The 27,641-nt window shown below is 40.2% G+C and overlaps 1 protein-coding gene across 1 annotated transcript in view; it reads left to right on the top strand.

Moving 5' to 3' along the window:
- The window catches only part of MLLT3 (MLLT3 super elongation complex subunit), a 145,337-nt gene that overhangs the window by 77,682 nt on the left and 40,014 nt on the right, over nt 1–27,641 (top strand). The window contains exons 4-5 of the mRNA XM_075021761.1: nt 3,454–3,597; nt 17,788–17,907. Of these exons, the coding sequence (XP_074877862.1) occupies nt 3,454–3,597; nt 17,788–17,907 (264 nt within the window). The remainder of the gene's footprint in view (nt 1–3,453; nt 3,598–17,787; nt 17,908–27,641) is intronic.

The following is a 27,641-nucleotide window of genomic DNA, read 5'->3' as shown; positions in this document are numbered from 1 at the left end:
GTATCTCAAACTCTGAATCTAAGTAAATGCTGCACTTACTGTGGGTCTCTTACATAGCAAATACAGAGATTTCCTTTAATGTACGTAACAGGGTCTATATTACTAGTAAGTCATTCAGATAAAAAGAATTGGATTTGGGTGTGGAATTAAAGAGCAAAATGCTTGCAAGGTTTAATATACAGTACCTTAACTGCAATATTTTAGGTTCCTTTTGTATGTCATGTGCCTCCGTGAAGCTATTATTATACTTTGTATGCACTTCTAAGATACCTGTGTGTTTAGTTTTTATACCAAGATGTAGTTTAACATAATTATTTTAATCAAGTCAGTGTTACATCTTCAATGTGTTGAATGCTTGGTGAAAAACTAAAACCAAAAGAAAATAGAAATGCTTAGTAAAAGACTTTTGGTGGTACACTGGTCACTTAAAATTTGTGTTAGAGTACAACTTTGTTAGCTGTGTATGCTTTCAGGTAGATATTCCAGTACTCTTTTGTCTTTCACAGAAAGCTCTGTCAAGGTGTGAGGTGTGGATAATTCTGCTCAGGCACTTTCTAAGTTGTAGGTTTCGAACAGGTAATTCTGAAATGTTCCCTGTATCAATCTGTGAAGAGCAGTGTTTAGTCTACCCTGTTTGCTGTTGGAAAAGGAAACAGAGCTGCTGCAGTGAGTTGACTGGCTTTTTTTGGTATGCTTTTTAGCTCTGTCTCCCTTAGGGAAGTGGTTTTGATTCATTCAGGAAATCTAATGAAAAGCAGCCCATTCTCTGTAACTCTGTTAAGAGCTCATCCCAAAACTGGGCAAAGTCAAAAGAGTGAGACAATCATTGAAGCATCTCTACAGAAAGCTTCCTGCCCGACATTTGTTTTTTTATTTTCCACTCAGACTTTTGGCTGCCTTTGACTGTGGAGACCTGCAAATCTCAGGAGTTCTCCAGCAGGAGTTGTGGCTTAGACTTGAGATCAAGAGGGCAGCAGTGATTACAACTCACCTCACCCTCAAGCAGCATGTGGAATTAGGAAGTTTGCAAACATCCCTCACCCCTATTTTGGTGTCATGGAATACAACAAGCAGCAGTTGGACTGTGAGTCAGCTAGCTCTTCACACAGCTGCAGCAGCATGCCCTTCCCTGGGGTCAGTACAATACAAAGGATAAGTGGCACAAAAATTGAGCTGGCATTCATGAGGCAAATTACTGCTTTCTCCTGGCTCAGCTACTCTTCCTCCCCTAAGTCACTTCACAGGTATTCCAGTACAGAAAAAGAGGAGATAGACAGAAGGAGGAAGAGGAGACAGACCATCATCACTTATTCAAGGTAGACAACTTTTCAATTTCTGGTTCAGAAAGTACCCTAATGAATAGAGGAGGCATGGGTACAGGAAGCCACCTGGACCATGGAGAATTAAAGAGCACCTGTTCCCAGGACTAAGCAGAAATTGGTGGAAAATCTAACAGGCATTTCACCCCAGCAGAAAATATTCCAAGCTTTAAAGAATTAAGGAAATGATAGACTAACACCCCCCTCCCAAATTCAGCAGCAGCAGGCTATAGTTGTTAGCCTTTGAGACTAAGTCTTTGAAAAAATGCTTTTAGGTCAAAAGACTTTTACTCTGGAAAATGCGGTCCATTTAGGATAAGGCTCATAAACTGCAGTATATTCTGCCTTTACTGTCACACCGATTTGAAATAATGGCAGTGGTACGGGAAGTCCTTTGTGTAGTAAAAGTCTGGTTTGAAATCACTGGTTATGTTCATCTAACTTTCCACAGAATTCTTTTCAGACTCCCATTTATAACTTCTTATAACTTTGCTTTTATGGCAAAGTTGCTGGTACCAGCTGTTAGCCTGTAGCAACATCACAGTTTTCTAAGCAGACCGGGGAGTAAAACACTTATATTTTTTTCCACAAGAAAGCATGTGCTAATATTTCTATCAATAAGAAATATCTTCATCCGTGGTTACCTTTGAAAATGGTCAGTCAAGGAAATAGTTCATCTAAGGGGACTACTCTATTCTGTCCTTGGAAACAGACTACTGCAGGCCTTTTATTTCAGGTCCCCTTCTGTTGTCTCTGCTCCAAGTCTAGAGGTGGGACAATAAGGATGTCCCTTGGCTGTGTTTGAAACCTCTGATTTAACTTTTAGAATAACTGACATTTCTATGCTTTCTGTTTTTCACATCTTTGGAATCCTAAATCAAAATTAAACATTTTTTTAATGTGATTTATTTAAGCATCTGTCACTGAACAGAGCACACATTTTGATTACATGCAGTGTTGGATATGTGCTAAGATTTTGCTGTATCTCTTCCTCTTCTTCCCTCATGGTTCCCTTTTTACTAAAGCTTTTCCTGAATGTGGCCTTTTACTTGTGTTCTGTCTTAAGTCTGACATTGGTTTGGTGCCTTCTGTTGCACATCAGGACCTTTGGAGAAAGGGCTACTTAATACTGCCTTAAAATAGTACCTAACATATACAGTTTCTAGAAGGGACTGTGTAAATATATAACACAAATTATAATTAGTATCTTTTCTCTGGTGTTATAAATTGAAGTCTGTCTATTCAATGCCACTAGTGTCCTTTTTCAGCTGAGGCTTTCTCAGGTAGAAATTGCTAGAAAATCTAATAGGCATTTCACCCCGATGGAAAATATTCTAAGATTTAAAGAATTAGGGAAATGACAAACAAACCTCCCTCCCAAATTCAGCAGCAGCAGGCTGTAGTTGTTAGCTATTGAGACAAAGTCCTTGAAAAAATGCTTCCAAGATAAATGTGCCTTTCCTGTTTTTTCTCTCTCCATATTGGTACAGGGAACATTCAGTTTCATTTTTTCACTGCACTGGCAGAGAATTTTAATAACTTGGAAGCTGTGGTAGAACACTTGAAATCTAGCTGGCCACACTTGTTCAAGGCAATGAAGTTTCATTAATAAATGAGCAGACTCCATACATAGGAGATAAATATAGTTGGCTGCAGTGGTTTCATTCTTACCCCTTTCTACAACTTTGTGAAGAAAACAGTAGTGTTTGGCTTCAGTGGAGGAATTTGCATTCAAAACTTACTGCAGTGTCTTCAGTACTATCTAGAGCTCAGAAGTGTGATTGTGTTGATGACTGAGTTACCTTGTGTCAGCTGAATCATGATACTTGTCTATGTGTATGTCTGTAGCCTGTGCCAAACATGACATAACACTTTCAATTAAGCCTTGTCAGGACAGCTTGAAGTTCATGGGGTTCATGCATTTTACCATGTGTTTTCATGGGCTAATAGGAGCTTCTCTGATTTACTGTAGCTCGGCTGATGCTTTGTAAATTCCATCATGTATCCGAGAACACAGGGAATGGTTAAAAATGACATAATTTTCTTTTTAATTGACAGTCTTTATGTAGCCCTTGTTTTCAACTTAGTTAGTTTTGGTGCTAGATGTTTCTATCTGGTTATTTTCAACCCTCAGGAAGAACCTAAGAAAGTTCGATTTGACTATGACTTATTCCTGCACCTTGAAGGCCACCCACCTGTAAATCACCTCCGCTGTGAAAAGCTCACATTCAACAACCCGACAGAGGAATTCAGAAGAAAGCTGCTAAAGGCAGGAGGGGTGAGTCCTGCACCCATGTCAAAAGCCATCACAATAAAGATGTTGCTGCTTATTGCTGGTGCATGATTAGTATAATAAAAATTGACCTGACAGTGAAACAAAGTGAAGTGTTTTTGTGATTAACTTCATATAAGAGCTCAGTGCTTGTTGTCTTTAAGTGGAATGGGTGAGCAAAGGAGCATGTGCCTACATGATTAGCTATCTGTCTTCACAACCAAGCAATTCATGTTTACTTCTGCAAAAGCAGAACTTGGACCTTTCACATGAAGTGTTGCTTGCTTGATTTTCCGGAGATGAAGTACAGGAGGGCTACTGTGATGGGAGGAAGTAATAAGTAAATAAATGTCTCTCACTTAAAGAGAAATGGTTCTAGTTATAAGGTAGAACAAGTCAGAAACTCTAAGTATAAATAAACCTACTTAAATTTATATATTATATGTTACACAGTCTGAACCACAAAATTTACCAAGATTTCTTTACGTGTTGGTAGAAATAATTGATATGAAAAAGCCCAAAGCAATGTTGTCCATTTGGAGGAAGGAGAGGGCCAAGCCTTTACATTTACACTTTGTTGATTACTGGAAACTGTTCTGCTGTGTTTCACATGATGGCAGAATCATTCATGCTGGCAGGGACTGTTTGTGGCTCAGTCATGGGGTCAGACCAGGCTGCTCAGGACTTCACCCCTCCTTGCTTGAGTGTGAAACCTCCCCTGGCTGAAGGTGGCCTAACCTCGCTGGGCTGTCTTCATGGGGAAAAGGCTTCTCCTTATCTCCAGCCTGAGCCTCTCATTTGTCAGCTTGTGCTGCTGCCTGTTGCCCTCCTGTCACATGCCACTGTGAAGAGCCTGACTGCGTCTCCTCCATTCCCTCCCATTGGGGCCAGGCATGCTGTTGGGTGCCCCCAAAGCTGTCCGTCCTCACATGGCAAGGGCTCCAGCCCCACTGTCTCAGTGGCCTCCTCTCACCTCCCATTTTGTTGGTGGTGTTTCTGTGTTGGGAACCCAAACCAGAGGCAGTATCCAGACAGGGTCTGACCAGCACCCAGCAGAGGGTACAGTCCCTGCTCTCTCCTGGCTCTCAGGGCTGTGACCTGCTCACAAGGCTGTAGGCACTGCTGGCCCTTGTTGCTGCCCAGGCACACAGGTGGCCCTGGCTCAGCTTGCTGTCTTCCAGGGCCAACCCCACAGGGCTGTTTCCCAGCCCCTAGCCTCATGGCTGCAGGGCTCTGCCTTACTGGGACACGGCTTGGCATTTGGCATTTTTTCCTGATTGTATTCCATGGGGCTGTTGTTAACCCTTTCCTCCAGACTGTCTGGGTCCCTCCTGGTGGCAGCCCTGCTCTTGAGTGCTGACTGCTTCCCTTCCTCAGTTGGTTGTCATGCGCAAACCTCATGAATAAGAGTGTGTTCTGTCTCTTCCTCCAGGTCACTGATAGACATGTTAAGCAAGCCTTCATATTGTGGGTCTACTAATATAAATGCCAATGCTTATCTTCGTATTTTTGAACAGTCGTAACAAAAATGGGTAGCCCTATTTGGCACAATTAGACAGTAGTAGGTTCTGGGGTGGAAAGAGGAGGCAGCTAGTGTGAGAATATTCAGTCTACTGAAGAGGATCTTTGGAAACAAAGCAAAAATAAGTAGTGGGTATAGTCTGAAAGACCTTGTTATCCTCCTGGAGAAAATAACTGTTACAACTATAGTTGCATTGAAATAGAAGCCTGAGCTGTGTTTTGTGTTTGCATTTGTTAGGTGCAAGAGGGTATCCATGTCTGGACAATGTGTTGGCTCTTTAGTGTGTTTGCAAATAAAAGATCAAGATTGTATTCTGGGAAACTTCATGAGCTACTGCTTTAATATTAATCATATCAGGTCAGTTGTCAATGGACAAGTTTTACCCACAAGTGTAATAAATCTAAATTATGCCAGCAGGGACTTTGGGGGCTGATGGGGGTGGTTAAAAAGGTAAAAATAGGAAATGTTCTTCTTATTGCTCATTTTCTGTGCCTTCTAATTTTGGTTTCTTAAGTTACCAAAAGCAAAAATGTTGCCTAATTGTAAACAATGAAATGTGGGGTATTTTGATCAAATTCCTTCCCTGAATATATCAGTATGGTCATTCTTAAAATGCTTTGCATTGTTGCCTTTTGTCTTCTGGAGTCTACAAACTGCTTGCCTTTTTTTCTTTTTTTTTCTCCATTTTTCCAATTTCTTTCCAAGAAATGGGTCCCTTTTTTTGATGCTATTGGTGTTTCATTCTTCCCTGTGTAGGGTTTCTGACCTAGTAGTTTGTCTGATCAACTTGGCAGAGAAGGTGTAATAGCATTCTGTCTGTCTTGTTACTAAAAAAGTCTTTGTGAAGGGCTTACATCTCCCAGCATTGAAAGACCTGTTACACTTTTATGAAATGCTGTACACGGGCTTTTCTTGTCACTGTTGTAGAAGCCCTAGAAAGCTGGCTCTTGCTTCCAGGTATGAGTAGAATAGACAACTGAATGAATTCACAAAACATTAACTCAGTTACAACTTCCATGCTTTAGACTGAGAAAAGCATTTACAGGATAAGTAAGCATGAGATGGGTTTTGCACTTACCTGTAAGACAAAACAATTAATATGTCTAGTTTATGGCTGTCTTCAAAAAAAGTAAAAGTAACAAGTCAATGGATTTCCTTGACAGGCAACAAGTCAGGCAGAATGAAGTTCAAGTCCTTCAAAACGATTGAGGTACCATGGTAATGTAAAATGCTGAGCGATAGCTTTAAGAAAAGACTCTAAGCTGGAGGAGTCTTGCTTACATGCTTTTTAAATAATGGTGTAAATCACTTGAGTTCTGTGCACCTTGAAACTCGGTTCTCATTAGTTTTTCTCCAAGCAAAAGTCATGGGATGTGTCATTCCACTGACATAAACCACTAAACATGATTCTTTTTTTCTCATCTGCATAAACATATGTATTTTACAAATAGTATGCCCTTCTGAAGGGAAAGGTGCAGGCTCATCTGGCACCTGCATGCTCCCATATTCAGTATAGACTTGTCTATGTGTTCGTTGCTTGCTGCAGATTTCTTGAATTATCACTTGGATCCTCACAACTCCCCTTTTCCCTCACACATACATCTTGTCACATCCCAGATGCGAACTAGTCAGGGATATTTGCTACAGTCAATATTCTTTTGTCTTTCATGCTGAGAACCCCTTTTTTTGTTATTGTTTTAAAATGAAGTGCTAGCAGTCTGCTGGTGCATTCTCATTGTTACCCTTCCCCATATGCATTCCATCTTTCATATGCCCAAAGGTCTGACTGGTTATCCTGCAGTTCACTGGGAGAGTGTAAGAGTAACATTCAGATATCCTGAGTAATTAAACAAGTGAGAACACAACTGTAGCACAGCTTTGCAGTGCTGCTGTGGCCACTTTAGTTAAGGCAAATAGGATGTTTAGGATGGTGCCAGTCATGTAGATTAACTCTGTGGAATATTTCTATCTTAGCATTTTTTTTGCTATCACCAGAATTGAAGCATGAATGTGCTGTCAGTCATTATTAGTAGGAGGTCACCAAGTTGCTAATTTCTCTTCCAAACTGAGAATTACTTTTTTGGCCCTTACAAGAAGAAGGATTTGATTTGGCTTCAGAGATTGTGTTTGTGTAGTCAGGAAGGTAAATAGGAATGTTTGGTTCAATCTTAAAGGCCATATCCAATTTGCAAAGTTCTTTGTCAAAGTTTTCCACCTTCAGAAACTTATTTTCTACACTGAACTCCCCCCCACCCCCTGAAAAGATTTAGTTGCACTCAAGTCTGTTTCTACCATTTACCTACTTTCAGTTGACCTTGTTCTCATAAATGTAAAAAGAAATGTTTACAGAGGAAATGAAATATTTCCAAGAGTATGCTGGGCAAATTCAATTGAACCATTCAGTGTAATTTTTTATGTTCCATCTCTTTGCATATGTATTGTAAATGACATTTATTTTAGAAAAGTTTGCTGTGGAAACGATGCCACTGAGAATTTTTTGCACCATTTACTCAGTGTAGTACCTAATGATGTGAAGCTAACATGTATACAGATATGACTCGTGAATTAGCAGCGTATACCATAATTCAGCCTGTTGCTTGAAATCCCCAAGGACACCCTGTGTACAGACGATGACTTTTATTTAATCCATTTCTTACCAAGCGAGTTATCAAGCTAGTGGTGGTGACAGAACTATATACCTGTAGTCTCCTACAGAGCTCATCCTCTAGACACAGCACAAAACTGTGCATGAGTAGGTACAGTAGGATTGAAGTTTTCATCAAGTAAACACAAGTAAGCATTGATCCTTACATGATCATTCCTTCCTAGATTTGCCAGTTGCTTTTTCTGACTAGTTTCAGCCTCTAAACATGAAAGAGCCTGAGGGAAAAGAGGTGGCACACTGATTCCTGCATGTGGATGTGGGAAGAGGAATGATGCTGACAGGGAAATTATAGTCAAAATAATCTTCAAATTTGAAGTAGATTTTGAATGTTGAACCCCACTAAAACCATTTATAACCAGGATCTGACTCCATTGATGTATTTTGTGTTGCCAGTAGTGCTGGTTCTATTGCTTTTTTGGCTTGCATGTTTTTCAATTTCAAGAAAAAATAGAAAATTACACCTAATCTGCTTATTGAGCCAACTAGAAATAAATTAATTTGAAGATGCTGAATGGCAGCTACCTAACAGTTAAGTGGAATTTTGCCTCTGGAAACATAGACTTGCTCAGATGTCGCTTGTCTGAATATGAATTATGAATAGCTTAATTTTGATTCTTGCAGGAAAAAGTAGTAAAAATATTTTCAGTACATGTCAAGACAGTGATTTAATATAGTCCTCTCTCCCATATCTGCAAATATACAAATAAAAATGTTTGTATTGTGTAATACTCCCACCTTTTTGGAATGAGACTCAAAGTTAGTTGTTTAATCCAGGAGTACACAGACAACATTTAATAGTTGAGTTTTTCATGAAAGGAAAGCCTTATGGATGCCCCTTAGAGAGCAGTTACCACTATGAATAAAAATAGTAAAATTAATAACATTATTACAAAGGCACATGGCTATTAATGACACAGTTTGATGTTTCAGATTTAGAGGATGCAAGGAATAGGTCACTTTTAGAGTAGTAATGATTCTTTTTAGCAACACTCGTGTTGCTTTTTGTCTATGTTCTGTAAAATTAGTTTGGAGATACAGCAGCTCCGCTTCTGTAGCGAGGCAACTCTTGCCTTGAAGACAGTTGATCTATTAATGAGTCAAGAGGAGAAAGAATCATTCTGAGAGGGGATACAATTTTTAGAAAAAAAAATCAAGGTAAAAATTCAGGTTTTGCCAAAACCCACTGCTTTGTTGTTTGAGTTGTTTTTCAAATGTTTGTGGTTTTACTGTTTAACAGTTGAGAAATGTCTTTTCAGTCACTTGAGATGCCTGCATAATGCCAGTTCTAAAACTTATGTTCCTAATCCATGTAATGAAGATGAAATCATGGGGATTTCTCTCTTTTCTCTATTCTCCCTTGTGCCTTGTGTTTCTTCTGTGTCAGCTGGAATAGTTGGCTTCTACCCAGAGCCAACCTTAGGTATAATGCTGCTCTAGGGAAGGGATTATCTTTAATCTTGTGCTTTTCATAATTAAGTAATAGAATTTTCTTAAACTATGTATTACTTAACTTTCAAGCAAATAGCTTAAAAGACTTCTAAAAGGTTTTCTATTCCCTTGTGAGTTTTTTGGTTTGGATATGAATAATAGTTGTTCAGGATAACTGGCTTTTCATTGTTACTTTTATTGCTTTCAGTGGTGAATGAACTTGTTCTTCACTGTGAAATGACATGGGCTGTGGCAGCCCAGGACCACACAAAGAAGTCTGTCTGCTATTGATGCACGATGAGTATAATTCATCTGCAGGGCTGCAGAAATGATGTAGTAATGGTTAATTTTTCCTGGAATTCTAACATTTCTCATAGCTCCTACTGAAAGTACTGTTTGAATTTTTCTGTAGCACATTGTGGGGAAGCTCACCAACCTGTTCTGAGTCTGCTGTATGGAGGTGTTCTTAGATTACCAGCTCAGTAAATGAAACTACAACAGGTAGCTTGGTGTGGTCTGTTTGAAGCAAGATTATTCCAGCTTTCTTGATGGCCTCCTTTCATTCAGGAAAGTGAAAAAGGAGGAGACAGACAACAGTTTTGGTAGTGGTTCATTGCCCTGCAGAAGCTCTAATGTGCTTTAATAAGGAGATTGTGTTGATCTGGAGCAACTGTGACAGCTTGTGCAGTTTCTAACTGCGTAAGTATCTATGTGGGGTGGTAGATCTCTGACTCCTATGCATCAGGGGTGGCAAGATCTGCATTTGTAGAAATAGGCAATAAGACCAGCTTCCGTGGAACATCTCGAGGCTGTTCTTCATGCTTTCTGTACTGGAATCTGAAAAGCAAAGTTTTGTGTTTTGAGAGTGGGTGGTTCTCGTTGTGTACATGGGTACCCCAGGCTGCCAAACATGTTGGTAGGTAGGTGTTGTCTTTGACAGGTCAATTTTTTGTAAGGAGACTTCTGAATCAGTTGTTAGTAGGTTTACGTACAGGTATTACAATTTCATAATTTTTCCCAAACTGCTGGAAAAGGGATAGTGGAAAAGGGTTCCCGATTATATAAAGATAATAGGTAGTACACAGTTGTTGTTCCCTGATCCCTTCCTTTGTTCAGCAGTGCATGGAACTACATAAATTAAATACATGGTAGCTTTTCTTTCCATAGCACTCGATTGTCTTGAGTAGCAAATTGGAATGCTATTAGAAGGTGCCTGCAGATCAGATATTATGCAGATTGGTCACTTCAGGTTAATCAAGCAGGTAGGATCATTCCTACACAATAATGTCAATACCAATGGATTTTTTCCACCCACGTTTTTTTGGGGGAAAAATAAGTTTTCTTTTGCCCTTTCTCAGGAAGCTGTCTTTTATTTGAAGCAAGTGGTAGACAAAGGTTTTAAATACAAGCTCAACAGCTGCAGGCTAGCAAAGTGGGTGTTTGGTGAACTAGAGGTAAGATACCACTACCAGCAGATCAATTTGAATGCTTGTATGTGTAATGCTTTATTGGCACATATGAGAGAAGGAGAAAAATCTTTCTTTGGGGTGGACTGGCGAGAAGAGTCTTAGGGAGGGGGAAGCTGTCTTACACATCTGTCCATAACAACAATGAAAGTAAAAGATAGCTTATGTACATTTGTTCTTTTGCTCTGTGGTAGTAGTTGTTTACCAGCATGGTAGTCATGTGATATTTGTATGCTCTGATATGATTTAGTCTTGCATTGTTTTCATAAATCTTTCTTAGGTACATTATTAGAATGAGATCTTGTTAAATCTTATTTTGATGTTATCATCTCTTCTCTATGTTGAGCTAAAACTTGTATGGAATGGCTTATTAGTGGTGGTGTAGGAAACCTCCCAGTTACAGTGTAAACCAGAAGAAAGCAAAATTAAGAAAGGTAATTTTCTTCTGTCCAAGTTTAGTGTTGTGTGTTAAGTAGCTGCCCACACTGATGCTCCAGTTTTCCTCTCACAGAGAAAGTGAGATGGAGATAATGATGTGCATTATAAAAATAACACTCTTCCCTAAACTGTCCATTAACTGCAGTCTTTGGTGTCCCTGGAACAGATGGGCTTTGGAGCAGGACAGGGAAAAACATCAGTGGGCATCTGCATTTTCTTCTGTTTTCGTCCAGTCCCATCAAGCAGTTATTCCATTCATCAGTGCTGCTGTTGGTCTTTCTTCTCTTTGACTGGTATCCTCTGCCATATCAACATCATCTCTCCATCTTCACTAGATTGCAGGCTGGCTTTCATGGGATTTCACCTCACCTGCTGACTGAGTTTCTGTATGCCTTACAGAACAGCTCATATGACCTTTTTTCTTCCCTTCCTGGAACGTCTTCTAACCCAACAGTCACGTTTGTATGGTGGAGCTTCTCCTGGACAGCACAGGGTATCTCAGAAAAATAGTTACCTGTGTATCATCTGTGAACTTACTGAGAGTTCACTTGATCCCACTGAATCATTAATCAAGACATTAAACAGTTTTGGACTAAGTGTTGATCCTGGAGAGGCACTGATAGTCACTGGCCTCTAGCTGTACCTCACACAGCTGAAGGTAACCGTTTGAGTCCAGCAGTCCAGACAGTTCTCCATCCATCTCATAATCTATATATCCAGTCTATACCTCATAGGTCTGGCTGTAAGTTGGGCAGGGTGTTTCTTAGTAAACCTATGTTGACTGCTCTCAGTCACATTCTTGTCCCTCCAGTGTCTGAAAGTGGCTTTCAGGATGATTTTCTGCATCTTCTTCCCAGGAACTGAAGTGAGACTGATGGGATTCTTGTTCCCTGGATCTTCTTTCTTGAAGATGAATGGGATATTTGCCTTCCTCTAGTCATCAGGAACCTTCCCTGATCACCACAACCTTTTGAAGATGATAGAGAGCTGCCTTGCAATGATACTGACCAGCTCCTTCAGTATCCCTGCTTGCATCCAATGTGGTCTCATGAACCTGAGCATCCCTGTGGATGAAGTGCACCCTAACTCAGTCTTCTCTTGTGGGCACTGACACTGGCACAGACCCTGTGAGGATGCTCAGGTACCTTGGAGGCCTAAGGAAACAAGATCTTACTAGTGAAGATGGAGGCTAAAAGAACATTGAGTACATAAGTCAAGTTCTTTTGTCATGAGGTCTCTTGCCCCATTGAGCAGTGGGCCCACCCTTTCTTTAGCCTTTCTTTTACAGCCTGTTTGTTTTTAGAAGTGTTTCTTGTCATTCACATCATGTAATATTAGCTGCTTCCTATGGGTGCAAAGAATTTCCATTCCTGAGGATTATGAAGTCCTGCCAACAGGTAAAATTTAAAATATGTATTTTTTTAATTGAATTTTAAACAAAACAAAACACCCAGTGTGGATACATAGGATCATGGAATGTCTCAAGTAGTAAGGGACCCATAAGGTTCATCGAGTCTGACTCCTGCTTCTTGCAGGTCTACCTAAAACTAAACTGTACAGGCTTGGTGCCGTGACCACTTCCTGGGGAGCCTGTTCCAGTGACCAACCACCCTCTTAGTGAGGAACCTTTTCCTGTGTCCAGTCTGAAGTTCCCCTGATGCAGCTTCATTCCATTTTGTCGTGTCCTGTCGCTGGTCACCAAAGAGAGGAGATCAGCAGCTCCCCCTCCACTGCCCCCTTTGTGAGGAAGTTGTAGACTGCCATGAGGTCACCCCTCAGCCTTCTCTTCTCCAAGGTGAATGAGCTAAGTGACCTCAGCTGATCCTTGTAAGTCTTGCTCTTGAGACCTTTCACCATCTTGGTTGCCCCCCTCTGCACACACTGTAGTAGTCTGATGTCCTTCTTATACTGAGGCGCCCACAACTGCCCACAGTACTCAAGGTGGGGCCGCACCAGTGCAGGGTAGAGTGGGACAATCACCTACCTCAACATGTTTCTTAATACAACCTGTTCTGTGATTCCCATATCATTTGTACCCTGCTATTGAACAGTGAAACTGTTTTTTTCTTGGCCATGTTTCTAATGCTTATCCAGTACCAGGTACTCTAATCCACCCAACTTTTTTAAAAGCCTTTAACACTTGTGAACAAGCTTGACTAATTCCCTACCTTTACATAGTCTATTACTGTCACATCAAAGACAGGCTGTGAGATCAGCTAGACCCTCTGCTCTGCCTATATAGTCAAGCTATATCTTTGAGGGAACAGCAAAATTGTAACTAGAACTTCATGCTTTACATACTGGTGAATTCAGAGTGTGATTACATGGCTGTTTAAACTGACTTTTTTAAAGCCAAGCTGTCATCTTACCTTGCTTCATTAACACCAGCACTGGTGTCTTATTCCACCAGCTTGTCTGATCCCACTGAGCTGTTGACTTGTGGAAGGGGCTGAGGAGGTGAATTAATAATGTTCCTGGTTTTTGTCACTGAAGTGATTCATTGTGGGAGCTGAAAGTGCCAGCTGCAGGTGGTCTTGGGTGCCTGGCTTAAGCATGGGCTGCGGCAGTGTCCTCCATGTATTGGTGTGTACTGTTGTGTGCAGCTGTAAGCTAGTAGGAAACTTAGAGTGCAGCAAGGAGGAAATGAGTAAAAAACGTACATGTAACATTGGCTGTACTGGAGAGCTCTTGCTATGCTTTTGAAGAGCTTGCATTCTTGCTGCAGAATTAGTGGCTTGCTGTGATATGCTCATTCCCACCTTTTGCTTCTTTTGTGTAGCTTTCACTTAATATAGCCATATACATAAACATGCACACACACACAAGCAGTATATGCTGCCAGTGTGATAGTTGCAATGTAAAAGTAGGGACTTGCCCTGAAAGCTGGTTGAAGTACATCTGTCAGGCTGTGTGTTTCTGTGTTTGACTAATGGCAGAACAAATGGCAGTTACTCCAGAAGTTACTATAATTGTCAGCTGAGATCTTTCAGTAAACTTAAACTGGATGTATAGCTGTCTCTTCCCTAAATTTAGCCAAAAGGGAAATTCATCTCAATTCCAGAGAGTGTTTCTAATGTAGGGCCTTTTTACATAGATAATCTTGGCAAAGAAAACAAACATTTTGGAAGAGTTCCTGAAGAGTTACTTAATGTTAATATTAACTTTATTCTTTGAGAGGGAGGAGAAGGCAAGTGGCTGGGGGGGGGGTGTGTGTGTGCTTTTTTTTTTTTTTTTTTAATATAGGGGATTTCAGTGAGGACCATATCCTTTTTCTGACAGAGATCAGTTTGGAAGACAGAGTTGTGTTTTTTTATCATAGGGGACAAAAAGTTAATTTTACATGAGATTTTCTTGGTCTTCTGTCATTTTTTATAGATGGTAAAGTCTGTAGTCTGAACTGAAGTTCTGTTTTACTGCATACATTGTTGATCACAAAAAATTTTGAATCTATAATTGCCATTTTTCATAGGGTTTATAATGAAATAACAGGCTGTAGGTTTCAATACACTGAAATTTTTAGGGCTCACAGTTTGGAATGCCAGACCTCAGTACTAATGCTGTTCAACCTGGCCCTGTAGATCTTTCTGTAGACAGTCATCCTGTTCCTAAACATAAGTCTGTAATACTGATCCTGTTAATGGTCTAAATACTTGCCTAGAAACTGAGATATCTCAGAAGTCCATACACTTTTTTAAAATGTCAGCTTTCTAAGAATGTCTGTGTATAATGATGAATATATAAATACTTACAAACTGGAAAGTTTCTGAATTTTAAAAAGAAAATTTATGCAGTGGTTGCACCTCAGTTTATTTTAGTGAGTCAGACTTCTATGCTTCAGGGAGAAAATGGCAGCTTGCAACCCTAGGAGAAAGAATCCTTGGCAGAATTTTTTGTTTCTTTGCTTTTAATTTCAAGGTAGGGCAAACCCTGATCCTCCTGACTATATTTCTCTTCCACATGGATATGCATCTTTTTGTCTTATGAGTGTGAACAAAACTGCTTCGTGTCAATAAAACACCTGCTTAAACTCTATAATTAATGGGTAACCTTATGTCTCACTGGTATTTTCTATGAAGTTTGTAGGTTTAAAACATTGCATTGAGTTTAATTTAAAGGAGAACAATCTTATTTAACCACCTGTTTGACTTAGTCTGTGAGAGGAGATAGTGATGGGGACATGCATTTTCTCTACCTGTTGCCAGGTTTATGGTATGCACCTGTGGCTACAGATTTTCCTTGTTGCTGATTGTTCTTTGTTAGCTTGTGCCTTCTCTTGCTTTCAGCTGGGCTGAATTCAACCAAAACCTTGGTCAAGTTGAGGTTAAAAAGGAAATCATTTATTGTGATTCACAATAGCTAATTGCTGTTGACATTACCATGATTACAAGGAGGACACCATTGTTTTTGCCCAGCTGATTTTTGAGAGTTCTGGCTGCTGACAGGCTCTGGTTTAGGTGTCTGAGAAATGGAAATGAGGAATTGGGGAGAAAATTTGTTACATGCCCTGTGTGGAATCTTACTTCACAAAATGTTTGGATACATAAGTAACTTTTAAAGACTTTTTTTTTTTAATACATGAACCTATGGTCGAGGAAGGAGAACAACTTTATTGCCTTCTTCTTCCTCTACCTTTGGATTCTAGCAGCAGTGTTGAAAGGTAATGCTCAACTTACGGGCTGATAAAAGTAATCTTTATTACCTAGTTATGTCCCTTAATATTGTCTAGGCTACCACATGGTCTTTCGAGCAAGGTTGTCTACAACAAGATTCATTTGGAGTGGTGTTTAAATTTTTTTTTTTTAAATTGAAATCCTGTCTTGAAGAAGCTGTAGGCAGTAAATACCATCTTGACTTGGAGTGGTAAAATGTGGAGTATACATACCTACATCCTAGATTTCCCAATTTTGCACTTCTCATTCCTCCTTTAATGTAATGTGCATGAGGCATGTGATGGGTCAGTCTCTCCCCATCCCCAGTATCAGAGGATGTTTTGGTCTTGTGAAGAGGCAAGGGCGACCACACAGGGCATCCGCAAAACCAAGTGTGACTTCATGCATGGGAACTTGTGGAAATAGAGATGTTTCCTTGCAGGTGCAGAGCTCTGCAACTTCTCTCCAGCTTTGCAGGGTTTGTCAGACAGGAGGTAAGCTCTCTCTGGCATTTAGGGTTTTGAAACAATAGATAAATGAATAGGTATGCTAGGAAGCAGTAAAATCCAGGCGCAGCAGCACTGGAGCAGAAGACAGGAGCTAGCTGAGTTTCTCAGATGGAAGGCATAATCTTTACATGTCTGGTAACTGCTCTGTGATGGCTGATTTATCTGTGGTGTCTGGAAATGATCTGTTTGTAGTTAAAAGTCTTAAAATTATGAAAGACCCTTGTTATAGCAAAAATGCTGCTTGCTTACCAGCCATCCAGTTTACTGTACTCTATATAAAGCAGAAGCTTGATGTTAGAAGTTGAAGTTAGAGCTGTACTGCTTTCACATTAAAACCTCATTTCTTCCAGTGTATCTTTGTGGTGGGTTAATCTTGTTTAAGGGCTGAACTCCCACCCAGACGCTTGGTTGCTCACTCTGCCTACTCAACAGGGCAGGGGAAGAAGATAGGATGAGAAGGCTCATGGGTCAGGATAAAGACAGGAAGATTGCTTACCAGTTAATGTCATGGGAAAAACAGACTCGACTCGGGGAAAATTAATTTAATTTGTTGCAAATTAAAATAGATTTGGGTAAAGAGAAAGAAAAAAAACCAAAACAACATCAACCCCAGACACCACCTTCCCATGCTCAACTTCAGTTGTTCATTCAGGACTTATCTCTGCCACCTCCCTGAGCGGCACAGGGGGATGGGGAATGGGGTTTGCAGTCAATCCATAACAGCTCCTTGCTGCCACTCCTCCCTCCTCACACTTTCCCCCACTCCAGCATGGGGCCTCTCTGTGGGCTGCAGGGAAGTACCTTTTACAGTGCCTGGAGCACCTCTTCCCCTCCTTTGACCTTGGTGTTCACACTGCAGTTTCTCACAATTTTTTTTTTCCCTCACCTCCTCTGCCTGTGCAGTGTTTTGCCCTTTCTGAAACCTGTTCTTTGTGAGGTGGCACCATCTTGCCTGAGGGGCTCAGACATGTCCTGCGGTGGGTCCATTGGGGCTGGCTGGATCCAGCTGTGTCCGACACGGGGGAGTCCCTGGCCCTTCCTCACAGAGGCCACCCCTGCCACCCAAACCTTGCCACCTGTACCCATTATAGTTTTCCTTCAGTTCACTTTAGTTGAAAGCAAAGACTGCTGCGTATACATATTTATGGAATGTCAGCTGCCTGCAGAACCTTCTACTGCAGGTGGGATGAACTTTCAAGTGTACTAGACAGTGTTGAGGACAAGAGAAAGAGGGCTAAGGACTCAGGTGCCATAGTGTGTAAGCAGCCATAATAGAACAAGTTATGCCATTTTCTGAGGGGCTTGCATTGTGTTTGCATGGAAACTGAAAGATGTGATTTACTCATTAAATAGAGGATGACAGTGTGGTTTAATTAACCCATCCCCCATTGAGAAGAAACATGGATACTATTTGTTGGAGAAGTCTTATTCTACCAATGTGATTTGCAGTTCTTAGGCAGGTGAGACTCTCTCTGTCTGTTGGTAATGTTTGACTGACATGCTTTCTCTCTTATAACAGATCATGGTAATGTCGGATGGCACATCGTCCTCTTCAGGACAGAGCCTTCATCTACCCAGCCTTCCCAGTAACTCCCTGTCTTTTTCTGAAGTGAAGAAGAAATCATCTCATGGGCCAAAGGTGAGACTTATTTTGCTAGAAGATACTTGAGCCAGTGATTCTTTTTGCTGGGAAGTAACTTGAGAAAAAGTATTTCTAGGTATTTTTGCAATCTCATTATGTAGTCCAGTGGTAATACATCTTGACATTTCTTTGTTGTGAACTTACTGTTTGCCACATGAAAATAATGCAGAACAAGGATGGTTGTGAGAACAGGTACCAATGAAGGTACTGCTTTTCTGGATTTTGTACATGCACAATTGTTTTCCTCCTTTCCCAGAAGGAATTCTAATGGTATGTTGTAGTATTAGGCGGTTGTGATGATGGAAGTGTGATCTACAGAAATATAAAGAACATGAGAAAATGCTATAATAATTGTTTCCTTTATTAAGTATTTTCTAATACTTTTCATGATAATTGTGTAGAGTGAAACGTGGACTTGTGTTCTTTAGGATTTTTAATTTTGTTTAAATTTCAGGGGTTAATTCTTTACTAGGTGTTTCAAAAACAGCAATGTGTCATCAGTCTCTAGGACATCAAATTGAATCCCCAAACTAGATCACAGTGAAAAGGTATAGTCCAATGAACCTTTTGAGTAATATAAATGGACCTTTCTGAAATGGCAGATAATTTCTTCAGTTTGACAACATGAATGAATGGTGTGGAAGAATAAAGAGCATCTTATGTATTCAAATAAGAAATGCAACACAGTTACTTATGTCGTAAATTAATTAACATAAATGCCTTGTCTCCATTCTGTTAAATTGTTTGGGGTTTGATTTTCTTTCTTAGCATCTTGTTAATTTGAAATGTGTTACTTAATCTTGCAGTGCACATACTGCAAGGGGCAATACTCCTTTTTATCAGTAACTTTCATGTTCTGTAGCTGTACCAAATCTTGAATCTTGTAAGAACTTTCAGGTAATGAATTATGGCTATGCCTAAGTGTGTCCATTGATAAGAATGTGTCACAACAGTAAGGATATAGGGGAGGGTGGGGGGGAAAGGGGGGAGTTCTTTGACATGTTTCTGCCTGGTTTGCATTGCACCTGAGTGCCTCACTATCTCTAATGCAGGTCTTCCTGTGACATTTAAAGGATACATGGATGTGTGATTATTTTTGTTTTCCTAATGAGGAGCTGAGGTAGATTGAATCTGAGGATTAGACTGAAGGTGCTTACTCTGATGTGCTAAGATGACTGCTTATTGCCTAAAACGGAAAGCAGCTGGCTATACCAGGTGCTCAAGCAAGGTGCTGAAGATAACTGACTGCTTAGACTAGGATGTATCTCCATCTACTTGGATACTGAAGATGAATTACTTTGACACTTTACCATCTATAAGAGGGGTTCTTGTGAGGTTGAGTAGCTCTCTAGAGTTCAGTTTCCAATCACCCATGTCTTGCATTGCTCGCCAACGTAGGCATACTGAGGCTTAGCCTATAAACAAGCAACCCAAACACCTGCAAAAGGACTTCAGGGAGGTACAGATATGATACCGAGTCCTACACTAATGCTCCATCTAGTAACCGTACACCATGGTAAGTCTTGAATCTCCAGTGTAAATGTTTTCATAGGCAAGTGCTATTCTGGGATGTCATTTTCTGAACTATAATCGGACAATGAACTCTTGTCTGTTGTAGAAACCTGACAAGTGTGGAGTGTGGTTGGGGTGAAGCAGGGTGAAGGGAGTGTTGCATGTTTGCTGCGCTCATCCTTATAAATGAATGTTCGAAATCTTTCATTTTTGCTGAAGCAACCCAACAATGTGTAGCCAGTTTGACCCACAGCAGGAAGTTACAGGAGTCAGTAGGAGGTTAGATGTGCATCAGATCTCAGGATTGTATTCAATATCTGTAAAATTGTTACCCAGGAATGTTTTTTAACTATTTGGTTTCAAAATAGGGATGATGAGCAACAATGCTTCTATTTGAAATAATTAATTTTTCAGCCTTGTATGCTGTTCACTGGAGTTTTTAGTAGTGGGAAGAGATGTTATATCAATACAGTGTTTCTTGCCAGTTGGTGTGAATATTCAGTTTTTCCTTTCCCTGCCAGCAATCTTTGTTCCTGTCCAACTTAAAAAGCAACACTAATGAGCAACTGTTCTTGTATGTCATAAAGAAAGAGTTGTAAATACCTGCCTTACTGAGGATCATCAGCTGGTTTTGAGAAATGGAAACACAAAGTAACCTTGGGTTTGGTATAGCAAAAAAGTTTGTTTTTTTTATTATAAATCCTGGGAGCTGAGAACCGTTGGAATTTTGTCTTAAGGGGTTTTGTTTTGGTTGGGGTGCAGGAGTATTCCAGCCAACGTGTAAATAGATTTTTGGTTTTGTCATTTGGAATAATCCCAGTGATGGCACAACTTCGGTGTCCAAATTTCATTTCAATATGCCTCTAGAATACGAGCTGTAGAAAGGTATTGGTAGTTCTTGGGTGTAAGTTGTCTGTACCAAAACTATGGGTGCATGTACTCCAGGTGTCTGTCCTGGATGATTTGGGGATTTTTCTGCTGCAGCAATAGCCCTTTGATGTGCTTAGCTTGGTTTTGGTTTGTTTTGTGTCTGTGAATACCAAAGTCAACTCTGAGGTCAGTTTTAAACCCTGAATATGGAAAACGAGAACTTAAGAATATTTGCTTACCCATTTGCCATTACAAAGCACCACACAGACTTTCTGGTTAGAGGAGAATTGCGCTCAAGACAGTAAAACTAGTGCAGTGAAGTGGTATTGTTGGTTTAGCATTCACTTATAAAAAAATACAATGCAGTATGAAGGGAGAACTGTCACTTTGCTTTCTGTCACATCCTCTTCTGAAATATGTATTAAAAACCATACATGTTTGTATTTCTGAAGTTCCATGATTTTGTGTTTAATTTAATGGAGATGGTATTAATGAGCCCCAGTATTATGATTCTAAAACAAAGCTTTAGTCTTGGAAATACAGAGGACAGGCAGAAGTGCATGAAACCTTACTTTATGCATTTTTTTCAGAACGTAAAAATAGCTGCAGGCTAGCTGCAGATATTGTGTTGCTTTTAAATCAGTTGTATTACTGTGCCTGTTTGTATTATGTAAATACAACATGAACAGAATACAGAGAAACAGCTTGATTAGTTTTGTTGAGGTGATTATGTCTTTTGGAATGAGCTGTAGTGTCAGCTGCAGTGAAATGAGGTTTACTTTATAAACAAAAACCCAAAAGCTCTTATTCCTGTGTGTGACCAGAAAAAAAGAAAAATTATTTTATGCTCCCTCTTTTGGCTTTTTCTGTCAAACAAGTGAGCCTTGTAATTCTCCATCTGCTTCTAATTCTCCTGATGTCATTGGGTGTAATAGTTTGGGGGGCTGGACAAGCTGAAGTGTGGAAAGCCTTGTAAATATGCAATATAGTAATAATCTGTGAGAAGAACTAGTAGCAGGTAAATTCATCTCCAGCATGCAGCTAGCAAGTGGAATAATACCATAGTATTTGTGGAGGTTTTCAAAATATTGTGTGTGTGGCATTTCCCAAATCAGTTAGTGTTTCAATAATAAACACATTTGTGTTCAACAGAAATCTGAATTTCCTTGAGGAATTAATTCCTTTTTAGCTATCTTCCTCCTCTTTTAAGAGCAGGAGGCATATTTGAGACTAATTCCAGTCTATTGGCTCAAGATGGACACATTATTTCAATAGGCATAACATTTGAAGAAATGCTTTTTTATTACAAATTAAAATAATGCATGTTTTTATGATCACTAATACTAAATTTGTAGACTAAACCAAGACTACAGTAGACTGGCATGGTCATGCCAGTGTGCTCAGTTTAATGACTTCATAAAATTTAATGAACCTCTCATCACTCCCCACAACTGCTTCATTTGCTAATTAGGTTCCTAATGTCTGTCAGCAACTGGAGTTGTTTGAAATGATTTCCAGAAGATACTGCTTATTCAAACTCATGTTCAACAAAAGTGGGAATTCCTTTTTGTGGTGTGAAGTCAGAATCCAACCCTGCAAAATATACAGAGCTTTCAACACCATTTTTTGCCTTGTAGTTACAGAAGTGTTTGAACCTGCAAATGTGTTACCTGTTGAGGAGCTGTTATGGTCCATTTGGATCTCTCAAATTCACAGGACACTGTACTCTGTGATTTAAACTTTATTGCATGAGCCATTAAGAAATACAACAAACAAACATGTCAGACAGGGCTCAGTCCCCTTTGCCCAGACTAGTCTATCACATGAATTCACTTATTCACCACTCAAGTCATAAGGTATCATAACTTATAACATGTTACTCTTAATCCATGCTCTTAGGAACAAAAACAACAAAAAAATTAGTTACCTACCTGACAGTGAGAGTCCTCATCCTTCCTTCTCTGTCACAGTGGGGGTGTCCCCTGTATCAAACCAGGAAGCATGAAAGCCTCAGCAGTCCAGCTGCTGATGGATCTACTTCAAAAGCTTTTTTTTTTATCCTAAGATGATGTTTTATACCTTCGGGCTTGGAGGTTTGGTTTATATAATTTCCGTAAGTTAGTAGATTCTGACAAAACTGCTAGGCAAAGATAACGGTTGCAGGACACAGGAATTTGCAGGAGAACATGGCTGCATAATGGCCCTTTAGCTCTTTCTGGCCACCTGTCCTGCCTATGTGATGCTCTTGCTGCTCCCAGCATACATCAAGGCCTTAGAATGAGCTGTGTTAACCAAAATCTGAGCAGTTGAATGCAACAGTCACAGTAGCACAGTTTTTCTCTGTTGGTAAAATCTTAGATTTTTATCATGCTTTCTAAAATACTTATTTTTAAAGATCTGTTAGTACTGCTCTATGAAGGGGGGTATATATCTTGAAGTACTATATGTACATGGTGTTACTTGGCGTAAGAAAATAAAACATTGGCAGGTATTTTAACATGCATATAATCCTGCGTATTACTCTTTTGATGCCTGTTATGCAATGTATCAAAGTCTAACATTCCCTTGGGTTGCTTCAATATTTGAGTACACAAATGTCAGCTGTGGTGTGTAAATGTGTTACCTGTCAAAAACCCACCATCTCCATTTTACATATGGACTTGAGAAAAGACTGGTTTATTTGTCCTTAGCAGAAATACATCATTCACGCTTATTCCTTGCAATACTTCTTAAGGTGGGAGGGAAAAAGAAACATTAAACACACTTTTAGATTTTTATAAGTAAGAAAATGGTTTGAAAGTACTTTCTGATTCTCAGTAATATCTATGCTGACATAATGTGAACATTTAGCCACATTTAATCCTCATCAGCCTTCCACATTCATCATTAGGTTTGGTATAATTTTACCAGTGCATATATTTGGGTTTTTTTCTGTGTTACAGATTTTATGTTCCTCCTGCTATTTCCTCTAAGTCATTGTTGGCTTCTGTTAAGGTCATTGCAGAAACTGAGGAAATAAGAAAAGATACTTTTTTTACTTAGAGAATGAATGCAGATACAAAAGTAATGGGTTGGCTGTCTTAATGAAAGAGTAGCTCTCAGAAAGCATGGCAGGGTTGTGTAAATATGTCTATATCATAAGTATATCATATACTTTACTATGCTTTCTATGAAAACTTCAGCTTCCATGTTGTAGAAAGAGGAAAGAAGTCTGGTTTTAAAATTGCAAAGACAAGAAAGATCTCAAGTTCCTATTGGTTTTAATACTACTGCGCCCCAGGACCTATTTCACAGTTCTTATCTGTTGGAAAACGACTAAAATGAGTCTCTCCTTTTGGAGCAATTTAAAATACCTGGTAAGGAGACCAATAAGAAGCATAAGGACTCAATCTAGTTTATTAATGGCACATATTTTATTCTTCCCCAGGGCAACACTTACAGGTCTGGCGTGATAGAACAAGATGTGAAGATAAAAGCATTAATACTTACTTCATATGGCAACCTTTGGGGCTGGTCTTGGATCAGACAAAATACGGAGCTTTTTTTATTATTATTATTTTTAAAAAATTAATTTAAAAATAAATAAAAAGAATTTAAAACAAAACAAAAAGAAACACCAGGAAAGGAGTTTTGACTAAAGTAAAAGATCTCAAGGAATGATTCATGCTTTTTTATTTTTGTTTTTTTAATTGCTGGCCTGGGAAATGAGGAAGTGCCTTATGTTCAGACATTCAAACGTCATCATAATATTGTTCCTTGTTGATGCTTCTGCTTGTTGTTAATGTTGATGCATATATATTATATAGATATATAGTTAGATTTCCAAATGTGACTCAAAAATACATTTGCAGTGCTGATGCAAGAAACACCTGAACAAAAAGCACAATTGAATAATTTGTGCAGCACTGTGTGAAAATTCGGTGTTTCACTAATTAGTTAAGATAATGAGAAAGGAGAAACAGTTCAAAGTAATTATTTTTAATTAATTGTTTCCATTTCCACCTGTTGCTACAGAGGAGAAGGGAGATACATATGATATGTGCAAACCGTTCAGGTCCTGCAGCATTGAATACTGGCTTAACATGTCCTGATTGGACAATTCATAAGTAGTTACCTGCCAACATGGAGCACATGAGTGGATGTATTCTCCATCTTTGTTTCTCCTCTTGTTGATACAATTTTCATTAAACAGGCTCATTCTGCTTTGACTTATTGGGTGGGGTTTTTTTCACAGCAGTTCTAACAACTGTATTTCTAAAATTACTCAGCCCCTGTGGAGGTTGAGGCTGGCCATGTCGTGCTTTGGTCCTTCAGTTTCCAGCGCCGTGCTGCAGTCCTATCTGCATTGTGGATAAAATGGTGGTGGTGAAGTAACGGGAAAGAAAAGCTCTGCAGTTCTGTAAAGCCATGGCAGTATTAGACAGCCAGACATACCGCATCTACATATGTACCAGAGGGTTGTTGTGCTTTAACTCCAGTGGGCAGCTGAGCCCCACGCAGCCGCTCGCTCACTCCCCCTTGGTGGGATAGGGGAGAGAATCAGAAAGGTAAAAGTTGAGGTAAAGGCAGTTTAATAGGGAAAGTGCCAATTTAATGGGGAAGGCAAAAGCTGTGCACACAACCAAAGCAAAACAAGGAATGCATTCACTGCTTCCCATCGGCTGGCAGGTGTTCAGGTATCTCCAGGAAAGCAGGGCTCCATCATGAGTAATGGTTACTTGGTAAGACAAATACCCCAAGTCCAAATGTCCTCTCCTTCTTCCCCCAGCTTTTATTGCTCAGCATGACATTGTATGGTCTGGAATATCCCTTTGGTCAGTTTGGGTCAGCTGTCCTGGCTGTGTCCCCTCCCACCTTCTTGTGTACCTCCAGCTTCCTCACTGGTGGGGTGAGAAGCAGAAAAGCCTTTGGCTCTGTGTCAGCACTGCTCAGTAAAAAAAAATCAACCAACAAACAAACAGTTTCATTCAGTAATGAAAACATCTCGGCATTATCAACACTCTTTTCAGCACAAATCCAAAACATAGCCCCATACAAGCTACTGTAAAGAAAATTAACTTTGTCCCAGCCAAAACTAGTGCAAGGGTGTTGTGGTTTAAGCCCAGCCAGTAACAAAGCACGACGCAGCCACTTGCTCGCTCCCTGCTCCTGGCCACAGTGAGATGAGGAGAAATTATAAAGAAAAGCTTGTGGGTCAAGATAAGGACCGGGAGGGATCACTCCCCACTTGTGGTCACAGGCAAAAAAACCAGACTAAACTTGGGGAAAAAACAAAATCACTTAATTTACTACCAATCAAATCAAAACAAGGATAATGAGAAGTAAAACCAAACCTTAGAATGCCTTTCCCCACCTGTCCCTCCTTCCTGGCTCAACCCCACTCCCGTTTCTCTCTCCCTCCTCCCCCAGCAGTGCAGGGGGATGGGGAATGGGGGCTGGGGTCTGTTCATCACACCTTGTCTCTGCCGCTCCTTCCTCCTCAGGGGGAGGACTCCTCACTCTTCCCCTGCTCCAATGTGGGGTCCCTCCCACAGGAGACAGTTCTCCATGAACTTCTCCCACATGGGTCCTTCCCACAGGCTGCAGTTCTTCACGAACTGCTCCAGCATGGGTCGTTTCTGCGGGTCGATCTTCAGTCACAGACTGCTCCAGCACGGGCTCTCCCATAGAGTCACGGCCATCTTGGGGGTATCCCCCCACTCCAGTGTGGGCTCCTTTCTCCCCGGGCTGCAGGTGGGGCTCCGCTCCCCTCTGTGGGCTGGGGGACACAGCCTGCCGTCTCACCAGGGCTGCAGGGGCATCCCCTCCTCCCCTGCTCCTCCTCCCCTCCTGCCGCACTGACCTCGGTGTCTGCAGAGGGGTTCCTCTCACATCCCGATCCCCCCACTCACGGCAGGTTCCCCTTCTTAAACCTTTTCTCCCAGAGGTGGTACCACCGTCGCTGATGGGCTCGGCCTGGGCAGAGGTGGGTCTGACCTGGAGCCGGGGAAGCTTCCAGCAGCTTCTCACAGGAACCATCCCTCTAGCCCCCTCCCCTGCTACCAGAAAAAAAAAAAAACCCACACCACACAAACTGATAATAAAGAGTCAAAAAAGAAAAGTAGATTCTTAGCACTGTAGAATGGTAAGTGTGGATTGCTAGACAATAAAACAGAGCTAGGATTTGTAGATGAATTTTACACAGGTGAAAGCATATCCAGTCTCACAGAGATGAGAGAATTTTGGGCACCACTTCAGTCTGCGGCTTGCAAAGGACTTAGATGAATAAGTAACCAAATTAATTGAAAGTCAAACCCAGAAGTGCATTTGTAGTATTTATACTAATTAGCACCCTTTTCAGTAGGTCCCCCTTTCCAATAATGCTTTCTTTGCATAGAAATTATATTGGAAGAATACTTTATTGAAAGTATTGTTCATCATTTTCTCTTTCAACCTAAGAATTTCATTAAAACTGTGATTCTAGAACTGTGTATTGGGACACTTCTAATTAAACATATTCAAAGTTCTGACAAGTACTGTCAATCTTTTTGTCCTAAGGAGAAGTAACTAAAGCTATAAGATGTATAGTTGCCAGCAAGTAAGGTGTGAGCATGGGAATCTTTGGCATACTGCAAGTATATAGTCTATATAATTTCCCTAAAGCTATTCCTGTTTTGCCAGTCATGAGTTTGATCATTTGAGAGTTGGAGGGTGTGATACTGGCATAACATGTAGCACTTAGGGTTTATCTTGCTTTGAAGAAGTGTTTCCAGGGTTCATGGGCTAACAGTCTTGCAGTTTTTCAGCAGGAATAAAACTTTACATACTTTTATTTTCGAGGTTAGTATGGGTTCTTTTTTCTGTTATTTTAAGCTTGGTATTGTTAATGAAGTCCTATTCAGTATAAGTCTCTATCTAGAGTTAGGATTTTTGCAAATGTCACGATACATCAGGTTTCATGCCTAATTTTTTTTTTCCAGGGTTTTAGTATTTTCAGTTTTATACCAATTAAACTTCTGTTCTGGGTAAAGGGAAAGGAAATCAGTGGGTATATGTAATATATTTGTCAAAGTGTTTCTTTCTAAGAGTTTCTCAGATGCTAGGCAATATATAGATAGAAATGCTTACAGTCAGCTTGGAAGAAAGTAAGCAACCTAAACTTGTTCACTGTAGGTTTCTGTAAATTGAAATGTCACTTTGCAGATTTGAAGTAGTGTAAAAATGAAGTTTGTTTTGGAGAGAGTGCTACAGGTGTTTAGTGTTTATAACACTGCAGTTAGCCTACTGGGTATTTTTGAGATGCTGAGTGCCCACTGCTTGCAGTTTCAGTGAAAGTGGGCAGTGCTGGAGCTATCCTCATCTTTTGAAAA

This window comes from Buteo buteo, chromosome Z (assembly GCF_964188355.1).
Source record: "Buteo buteo chromosome Z, bButBut1.hap1.1, whole genome shotgun sequence".
Lineage (NCBI taxonomy): Eukaryota > Metazoa > Chordata > Aves > Accipitriformes > Accipitridae > Buteo > Buteo buteo.
This window is presented reverse-complemented; position numbering and strand designations above follow the sequence as displayed.